Source organism: Coturnix japonica, chromosome Z (assembly GCF_054131305.1).
Source record: "Coturnix japonica strain WE chromosome Z, WE-NBRP24, whole genome shotgun sequence".
Taxonomy (NCBI): Eukaryota; Metazoa; Chordata; class Aves; order Galliformes; family Phasianidae; genus Coturnix; species Coturnix japonica.
This window is the reverse complement of record NC_140702.1, coordinates 5,792,588-5,802,935: the sequence shown is the minus strand read 5'-3', so window position 1 is coordinate 5,802,935 and position 10,348 is coordinate 5,792,588. Positions and strand designations below refer to the sequence as shown.

The window sequence follows — 10,348 nt, the reverse complement described above, 5'->3', positions numbered from 1 at the left end:
GGAGATGTGGGGAAATGATAATATTGCTGACCGTAGCTGGGCTAACAGTACTCAAGCTCCATTTTGCCTCCATGTGCTTGGGAGCATTGTCCTATGAGGATCAGGCAGTTCAGCAACACAATGAAGTATAAGCACCTGAAACAAATTCCTCCATATCAAATGGAGGCTAAAATTAAAAAACATCTCTTTCAGTTCTAACATAACTTTGCTGTCATTATAATGTTCACCTGCACTTACTTTGAAGGATAACATGGGAAAGCCATATAATTGCACATACACATGCAAACAAAGATTTGAAAGAAAAAGTGTTTCTTGAAGATTTATTTCTTTTTTTTTTTTAACTACTAACTCTTCTCCTATGCCCCAGGAAGGAGTCTGGTGACCTCCTCTCTACTCACATGGACCACAGGCACCTGGAGAGCCTATGGGTTACATCAAGTTTGAGATGCCAACATTGTAAGCAAATACACAAAATGTTAATACAAGCAAAAAGGACAGAAAAACACACAATTTGGCCAGACAAATATTTTACTATGCAGTCCTACCTTGCCTTAATAATATGACAGTGCTAACTTGCGATCAAAATTTTAGAAAGGGCTTAGAGGCTGTTGAAATGTGAAAATGATGATCAAATTTTTGATTGCAACTCTATACATTCCAATTGGAAATTCAAAATGCATTTATATTGACTGAAAATGATGCCAGAAATAAATCCCCTAAAAACTGATATTTTGGGGGAGCAATCTTGAAATCTGTTCTCAGATTCCTTTATCACAGCAGAAAGCATGACTACATATTTTTTTGCTGTTCACAGGAGTGTATTTAGCCAGTGCATCAGCATGCATGAAATTGTTTGCCGTGACTTGAGTTTAGCACTGCATTGTGCCCCATGCCCTGTTTGCAGCCCACGTAGGGTTAGCAGATCACTGACATTTGATCAGCACCAAGTGATGGCTGTGTGCCCCTTGCTGGGAAAGAAAAAATTACCTCAGAAAACAGCTCACAGGACCAAACACATATCCTACCTATAAGTTTTTAAGATACATTTTTGTGTTTTCATTTTGGGTGAGTCAGGTGTCACTCGTTGTTCTTTTGAACTTGAAGTGGTGAACAGCTAAAGCTAAACCTCTTATGTAACAACAGCAACCAAAAAAAGATACAGACATATCTGCTATAATAGCAAATACTTTTCAGAAGAATGGAACTTTTGTGGTCACCAGAGGCATTTTGTTACATCACCCGTGCTGTGAGTTCTGGAATGACATGGCTAACGGATCTGCCACCATATGCCAGATGGCTGAGTGATTCAAGGATAACACAACAGTAAGTGCCATATGATCTCCTTCATTTATCATACTTGATACTCTACAGATACTTACACTCTCAGAACAACCGATTGTATCCTCAGTGAGTTGAGAAGTCGCCATGTCTGGCAGTGTTCAAGAGGCATCTGAATGAGGAGCTACAAGAGATGGTTTAGTGGTTTAGTGGTAGCAATGGTAATGGGAGGATGGTTGGACTGGATGCTCTTGTAGGCCCTTTCCAACCTTGAAATTCTGTGATTCTATAAAACTTGGCTTAAATTCAAGGCCATCCCCAGTCCAGATCAAGGTAGTTAAAATAAAAACAAAATGAATAGCAAATTCAATTGTAATTAAGGTGACTGTTCTAGAGCAACATATGTTTTGTCAAGCATTGCCAGGAGTGGACTGAGGCACTCAAGAGAGCCAGCTATGAGTTCATAAGAAGAAGTTTGATTTTCTATTGAAAAGAGATCCAGATGACAGGGAAGGACCCCCTGAAGCAGTTTGGGATCTCAGAGAGAGCCCAGGGAACCCCCTTCCAGCTGTCAAGCTGCAAGCAGTAATTTCATAGGATCTATCTGAAGGGTCAAACCTAACTTTGCTCAGGAGGAACAGTGGCAGATCCATTCCTCCCACCCCAAGCAGTGACCAACTGACTTCTGAATTTATTAGACAAATGGAATAGATTTTCTTTCTTTCTTTCTTTCTTTCTTTCTTTCTTTCTTTCTTTCTTTCTTTCTTTCTTTCTTTCTTTCTTTCTTTCTTTCTTTCTTTCTTTCTTTCTTTCTTTCTTTCTTTCTTTCTTTCTTTCTTTCTTTCTTTCTTTCTTTCTTTCTTTCTTTCTTTCTTTCTTTCTCTCTCTCTCTCTTTCTCTCTTTCTCTCTTTCTCTCTCTCTTTCTCTCTTTCTCTCTTTCTCTCTTACTCTCTTTCTCTCTTTCTCTCTTTCTCTCTTTCTCTCTTTCTTTCTTTCTTTCTTTCTTTCTTTCTTTCTTTCTTTCTTTCTTTCTTTCTTTCTTTCTTTTTTTCTTTCTTTCATTCATTCATTCATTCTTTCTCTCTTTCTTCTTTTTTTTAATGAAAGAACACTTGTTTTTCTTTTAAGGAAAAAACAAAGAACATGATAACTAAAGATAACTATAAATATTCTGGATTTCACCAAGAATGCATTCCACTTGGTATGTTTATGAGATAGATTTCCAAACTTTCAAGATGCTAAACTTTTAAGGTTATTTCCCATATAATGAATTCAGTCTCATTGATTTTAATTTATTATTTGTGTGTACTTCTGGGCAAGGAAAATTACTCAATACTTGTCAAATGTTAGAATGGCCGTTATTTCTAGTTTACATTGTGGACTGATTATTTATTTATTTATTTATATGCTCTTCAAACAAGAGCCTGATGATATTTTACTTCCCCGGATTATTGAATATAAAAGGCTGAATTGCCTACCTGGACCGCAGCACAACCCACAGATGGTGCAGTAAAGTGACGAAATGTTTGACACAAAGGAAGAGGAGTCTTTAACCAATATCAGTTCACTACCGCCTCCATCTGTCATAGAGGACAATCAGAGACTTCGGGAACAGAATCAAATTCTTCAGCAAGAGAACAGATTCTTGTGTGTTGAGAACAAAGCTTATTGTCAACAGAATCAACTAATCCTAAGACAGAATAAAGCTCTTTGGGAACAGAACAGAAATCTTCAGGAGAAGTATATACGCTCTTCAGAAGAAAAACTCTATGAGAAATGGCGAGAATTCTTCCAACTACGATTTAAAGCTTGCAGAGAAGAGGATACAGTTCTCAGAGTACAGGAAATGGCATTTGTTATGCAGAACAAAGCTAGGTGGGAAGAGCTTTTAGCTCTGTGGGAGGAAGACAAAGCCAAGTTTCTTCAAAAATACAGCAAAGGCATCGAGGAGGAAAAGAAGGCTCTCTGTGATGAAAAAAATGCCCTTGCTGCTCAGCAACTTTGCCTTCTAAGGGAGAATAGGGCACTTCAAGATGAAAGGGAGGTCCTACATAGTCAGAGAAGAGCTATCCTAGACGAGCAAAAATTCCTCCATGATTGGTATAACACCCTTCAAGAAAAGAAATAAATCAATGAAAGTTTCAGATGTTTAGAGGGATTTAGAAGGAGAAGTAAGGAATTGACAAAGAAAGGCAGTAGTTACCATTGTTAACCAGATATTATGGTATAGCCTACCTAGCAGCACATTTGCAGCAACTCATGATTAAAATCTGGCACAATTATGCCCTATGCTAGAGCCTAGAAAGTCTGAAGGTATGTTGATATCTTTGCTCCCTAAGGGCAAATAAATTACTTCTGGCAATACATATCTGCAGAAGTTTGCTTTATTGGGATACTGAACACCACTAAAAACATGTTTCTGACTACACTCCCATTGGTGTAGGATCTGTAGCCTTGGTTATTTGTGGTTCAAATCAAATCTCATTACCTGAAAAAAAAAGAAAAAAAAAATAATAATAAAAAAGGCAAGCAAATGAATAACAACCAAAAAATGTTGTATATAAAAATACCACCCAATCACATGCTTATTTCAGAAGCTTGCAAGTGAAAATCCATACCAGAATAAAGCACCATATTAAGTCTACCTGGTTTTCGTAGCACACCAGGGTCAATACTTCATTCTGTGGGTACAACCCATCTGCTGCATCTGGGCCTAGCCATAAGCAGGCTGTTAAAAACCAATCTTTATCACTTAACCTTATTTTCAAGTATCTGGACCTTTGTTTTTTTTACAAGTATAGTGTTTTTGACATAACTACAGCACTGTGTGACTAAGTGTGTAACCTTCTTATAATATCAGTATCTCTTAGGAAATGTATGTGAGCACAGAATCACAGAGTCATCACTAAAAGACTTATTTATTTGCATGGCAACAGAATGTAATGGAATATTGGCAGAAAGGTTCAGCTTCTACTGCCAGACCTCCAACATCAATACCATAGAATCACAGAATCTCCAAGGTTGTAAAAGACCTAAATGATCAACCAGTCCAACCGCTCACCTATTATCAATAGCTCCCACTAAACCATGTTCCTCAACAAAACATCCAGTTGTTCCTTGAACACCTCCAGGGTTGGTGACTCCACCACCTCCCTGGGCAGTCCATTCCAGTGCCTGACCACCCTTTCTGAGAAGTAATACTTCCTGATGTCCAGCCTGAATCTCACCAGCCCCAGCTTGAAACCATTCCCTGTGGTCCTATCACTAACAACACGAGAGAAGAGGCCGACCCCCAGCTCACTACAACCTCCCTTCAGGAAGTTATAGAGAGCAATAATGTCTCCCCTGATCCTCCTCCAGTCTCCAGCATCTTCAGCCTCTTCTGTCATGGGACAAGATAATAAAATAGAAGGCATTATTTTCATAGCAGCCCTCATGTAATATAACATAGTTAATAATTGTATATTGTATTATAGTAACAAAACTTCTTTAAATTTTTAATGCTTTTTATTTAATCATAAAGAAAAGACAGTAACCAAACCATTATACTTGTGGGATAGTGACCTCATCCCAGTGAAACTAATGAATCAGTTTGGTTCCACCTCATAACCTCTGGAGATGTCTTCATTATATACACATACGGTTTTAGTCTGATATATAAAGTATGTGGATAAAGTGGCACATTGGCCAATTGTTTAATGCTTCCTTGCAATCAACAGGTATACATCTAAAACATCCCTGATGTTACACTACCATATTTTTATAGTGATGTGTAAAAGTTAATCTTTTTAGACTGCTTCTTGATCCATACTTTTAATCCAGTGTAAACAATATAACATTCCCATGACTGGGAATATAAGGCATAAACAAATCAAATTAAAAAAATACATAATTGTCCTTTTAATTTGAATGACAGAGTCCAAACAGAGGGATACAGTAATTCTACCTCTAAAAAACGTTATAGATGTATGTATATTTTTGTCACATAAGTATACGCTGCAGTGGAGACTAGCTTCAGAGCAGGTGAGACAGCACTAAGCAAAAGATCTGGAGTAAAAAGGGCCAACAATAAAAGTTCTTTTTAAGGCTTTTTTTGAAGCTAGCAACAGTGCTGCATTTGTGCTGGGGAGCTGGAAGCTTGTGGTTGGGATGCTGAGTCAGCAGGGGTGAAGTTGGCACATTAGCAGCACAGTTTAAACACCTGCCCTTAACATTCACACCTGATAATAAGCTTTAAATAGCTTTGGGAGGCAGGAGGTGCTCTAAGTGTCTTAGCTGGCTAGTCACAGGGCATACCAGGTGAGTAAGCATTATTGCTGCCTTCTGAGAACAGGGGGGTTCAGTTAGTGCTGCCTTCCTGGGGCCTGGGTCAGGGACATAACCAGGATACTCTCAAAGCTGGTTCGGCCCACTGATTATTTTCTACTACTCATAGTTCAAATAGACAGTGATGAAATTGCTCAGAGAAGCCTATGAACTTTGTAAAAGAGATTTCAGGGGTTTAGGGTGGTTAGTTGAAGGAGTGGGACTTCAAGACTTTTTTTGTTCAGTATCTCCAGGGGCACTGAGGTACATAGAGTGGTTTTGGAAAGCACAAGGAATGAATAATTGGCTCAGAGGCTAGTGCTGAGCCATTAACTTTGGGTTCTTTGACTATGGGTAGTTTACTCAGCCCCTGGCCTGCTGTCCATGAATAATGGAACCCACCTAAACCCACCCCAACAAATCCTAGTGCAGGAGCTATCAGGGCTTATTGAAAGAACTTTAAATTAGCTATGATGGGGGAAGGGGACAACACAGAGTTGTGCCTAGGGGAATGATGCTTGAGCTGGGAGTGAGACAGATGACTTTGCTGAAGTGCGTCTACATCAATGCATCCATCATGGGCAACAAGCCCATAATGGACAGGCAAGTTATGCTCAGGTCATTTCATGCCCTGATCTGAAAGTCTGGGATGATATGCAGAATAGACCCCCAGTGATTCAGGTGGAGATAATTAAAGAGCCTGGGCTGCCACAAGTCCATGGGACTGGATGGGTTCCACCCTCTGGTGCTGAGGGAGCTGGAGGGGGTGGTTGCTGAGCCATCTATCAGCACTCCTGGTTAACTGGAGCAGTCTCAGAGGATTGGAGGCTTGCAAATGTGATGGCCATCTACAGGAAGGGTGGTAAGGTGGATCCAGAGAACTTCAGGCCCATCTGCCTGACCTCAGTACCAGGGAAAGTTATAGAGCAAATCATCTTGGGTGAGATCACACAGCACACGCATGGCATCCAGGGGATCAGACCCAGCCAGCACAGACAAATGAAGGGCAGGTCGTGCTTGACCAACCACATTTCCTTCTACTACTGGGTGACCAGACTGGTAGATGAGGGTAAGACTGTTGATGTAGTCTACCTAGACCAGTATTCTCCTGGGGAAACAGGCACCCCCTGGCCTGGACAGGCATACCCTTACTTGGGTAAGGAAATGGCTAGAGGACCATGCCCAGCAGGTAGTGGTTAATGGAGTTTGTTTCGGCTGACAACCCTTACAAGTGGTGTCCCCCAAGGGTCGGTACTAGGGCCCATCTTGTTTAACATCTTCATTGATGACCTAGATGAGGGGATGGAGTGTATCCTCAGTGAGTTGGGAGAAAGTGTTATCTGCCTGAGGGTAGGGAGGTTCTACAGAGGGATCTGGATGGCTGGGCTGAGGTGAATGGGATGCCATTCAACAAGGCCAAGTGCTGGGTCCAGCACTTTGGCCACAATAACCCCAAGCAGCGCTATAGGCTTGGGGTTGAGTGGCTGGATGGCTGTGAACAGGAAGGGGGTCTGGGGGTGTCGGTCGATGCTCGGCTGAACATGAGCCAACAGTGTGCCCAGGTGGCCAAGGATGCCAATGGCGCTCAGGCCCACATTAGAAAAAATGTGACCAGCAGGAGCAGATCATCTCCCCGTGCTAGCTAGTGAGGCTGCATCTGGAGTACTGTGGTTTGGGCTCCTCACTACAAGATTGACATTGAAGCCCAGGAATGTGTCCAGAGAAGGGCAACGAAACTGGTGAGGGGTCTGGAGCACAAGTCTTATGAGGAGCGGCTCAGGGAGCTGGGATAGTTTAGCCTGGAGAAGAGGAGGCTCAGGGGAGACCTCATTGCAATCTATAACAACCTGGAGGGAGGTTGCAATGAGGAGGGGCTTGGCTGCTTCTCCCAGGCAACAAACAGGACCTGAGGAAATGGCCACAAGTTGTACTAGAGGAGGTTCAGACTAGACATAAGGCAAAACTTTTTCTCTCAGAGAGTGATCAGGCACTGGAATGGCCTGCCCAGGGAGGTGGTGAAGTCGCCATGTCTGGCAGTGTTCAAGAGGCATCTGGATGAGAAGCAATGAGAGATGGTTTAGTGGCTTGTGGTAGCAATGGTAATGGGAGGATGGTTGGACTGGATGCTCTTGTAGGCCCTTTCCAACCTTGTGATTATGTGATTTGGGATCTTGGAGGGAGCACGCTTCCAGCTGTCAAGCTGCAAGCAGTAATTTCATAAGATCTATCTGAAGGGTCAAACCCAGCTTCCCCCAGGAGGAACAGTGGCAGATCCATTCCTCCCACCCCCAGCAGTGACCAACAGACTTCTTAATTTATTAGACAAATGGAATAGATTTTTATTTTTTTTTAATGAAAGAACATTTATTTATTTATTTGTTTGTTTGTTTGTTTGTTTGTTTTAAGGAAAAAACAAAGAACATGATAACTAAGGATAACTATAAATATTCTGGATTTCACCAAGAATGCATTCCACTTGGTATGTTTATGAGATAGATTTCCAAACTTTCAAGATGCTAAACTTTTAAGGTTATTTCCCATATAATGAATTCAGTCTCATTGATTTTAATTTATTATTTGTGTGTACTTCTGGGCAAGGAAAATTACTCAATACTTGTCAAATGTTAGAATGGCCGTTATTTCTAGTTTACATTGTGGACTGATTATTTATTTATTTATTTATATGCTCTTCAAACAAGAGCCTGATGATATTTTACTTCCCCAGATTATTGAATATAAAAGGTTGAATTGCCTACCTGGACCGTAGCACAACCCACAGATGGTGCAGTAAAGTGACGAAATGTTTGACACAAAGGAAGAGGAGTCTTTAACCAATATCAGTTCACTACCGCCTCCATCTGTCATAGAGTTTAACCAAGGAGTCCGGAAGGACAATCAGAGACTTCGGGAACAGAATCAAATTCTTCAGCAAGAGAACAGATTCTTGTGTGTTGAGAACAAAGCTTATTGTCAACAGAATCAACTAATCCTAAGACAGAATAAAGCTCTTTGGGAACAGAACAGAAATCTTCAGGAGAAGTATATACGCTCTTTAGAAGAAAAACTCTATGAGAAATGGCGAGAATTCTTCCCACCGGGATCTAGTGCCCACTGGGAAGAGGACAGAGTTCTCAGAGTACAGGAAATGGTGCGTGAGATGCAGGTCAAAGCTCGGTGGGAAGAGCTTTTAGCTCTATGGGAGGAAGAAAAGGCCAGGTTTCTTCAAGAGTGCAACAGAGTCTTCGAGGGAAAAAAGAAAGCTCTCTGTGATGAAAAAAATGCCCTTGCTGCTCAGCAACGTCACCTTCTAAGAGAGAATAGGGCACTTCAAGATGACAAGATGATCCTATATAGACAGAGAAAAGTATTCCAAAATGAGCAAAAATTCCTCCATGAGTGGTATAACACCCTTCAAGAAAAGAAATAAATCAATGAAAGTTTCAGATGTTTAGAGGGATTTAGAAGGAGAAGTAAGGAATTGACAAAGAAAGGCAGTAGTTACCATTGTTAACCAGATATTATGGTATAGCCTACCTAGCAGCACATTTGCAGCAACTCATGATTAAAATCTGGCACAATTATGCCCTATGCTAGAGCCTAGAAAGTCTGAAGGTATGTTGATATCTTTGCTCCCTAGGGGCAAATAAATTACTTCTGGCAATACATATCTGCAGAAGTTTGCTTTATTGGGATACTGAACACCACTAAAAACATGTTTCTGACTACACTCCCATTGGTGTAGGATCTGTAGTTATTTGTGGTTCAAATCAAATCTCATTACCTGAAAAAAAAAGAAAAAAGAAAAAAAAAAATAATAGAAAAGGCAAGCAAATGAATAACAACCAAAAAATGTTGTATATAAAAATACTACCCCATCACATGCTTATTTCAGAAGCTTGCAAGTGAAAATCCATACCAGAATAAAGCACCATATTAAGTCTACCTGGTTTTCATAGCACACCAGGGTCCTGTCTCCAGGTCCCTTGTCCTGTCTCTGTATGATTGTGTAAGAAATCAGTCTCTCTCTCCTATTTATAAGCTGGTTATAGTTTTTTATGTACTGGAAAACTGTGATGAGTTCTCTCTAGATCTTTCTCCAGGGTGAGCAAGCCCAGCTTCCTCAACATGTCATAGTAGGAGAGATGCTCCTGCCTTCTGGTCGTTATCATGGTTATCCCCTGGACCTGCTCTAACAGCTATGTTCTCCTTGCCCCGTTGCCCTCACACCTGGGTACAAAATGTCATTTGGGGTCTCTTGAGGGTAATCACCTCCCTTGCCACTCATTTCTCTTTCTGCTGCAGCCCAGGATCCAATTGGCTTTCCAGGCTGCAAGCACACACAACCAACTTTTATCCGTCTGCCTCTTCATTCACCAGAACCCCCAAGGCCTCTATGAATTCTAATGAATTCTTCTCTTAGTAGAGGAATAATTACTCTTCTAATTCTTCAGTTATTCCATTTCTTCAAAATACAGTGAGAACTAAAAGGACCTCAGAATAACAGTAACAGAGCAAAAGAAGTGTATTGAAAGTGATGTAAAAGCAAACTAGATATTCAGTGTCTGTTACTTATGTGTATTGCAAGCAGTGTGCTGTACTCTCCAATTCTGATAAAACATTTGTAGTTGTTGATGTTAACAGACTTTAGCCAGTTTGTGCAATACACTGGAAATGCTTCATTGCAAAAATTCTTTTTATACCATAACTCAGGAATGAATATGATAAAGTTCTTTGACTGTGATAATTCAGTAATGATGTCAGGCT

General features: G+C 40.7%; 1 protein-coding gene across 4 annotated transcripts; it reads left to right on the top strand.

Moving 5' to 3' along the window:
• The first annotated feature begins 947 nt into the window (after positions 1-947).
• On the top strand, positions 948-9,179 carry LOC116652528 (uncharacterized). Of its 4 annotated transcripts, XR_014939203.1 has the most exons (3): positions 1,268-1,323; positions 7,991-8,063; positions 8,310-9,179. XR_014939203.1 is itself a non-coding variant. In XM_085528377.1 (2 exons), exon 2 carries the CDS (start codon positions 2,802-2,804, stop codon positions 3,405-3,407), a length of 606 nt encoding a protein of 201 aa, XP_085384503.1. In that variant the 5' UTR covers positions 1,266-1,323; positions 2,701-2,801; the 3' UTR covers positions 3,408-3,645. The 4 variants fall into 4 exon arrangements, 2 of the variants coding, with proteins under 2 accessions (XP_085384503.1, XP_085384504.1); XR_014939202.1 differs by lacking the exon at positions 7,991-8,063 and having other exon boundaries at positions 948-1,323; XM_085528377.1 differs by lacking the exons at positions 7,991-8,063; positions 8,310-9,179 and adding an exon at positions 2,701-3,645 and having other exon boundaries at positions 1,266-1,323.
• Positions 9,180-10,348: the final 1,169 nt, after the last annotated feature.

Excerpts from the sequence above, each read along its gene's own strand:
- LOC116652528 (XM_085528377.1), top strand. The coding sequence starts at position 2,802 with ATGTTTGACACAAAGGAAGAGGAGTCTTTAACCAATATCAGTTCACTA.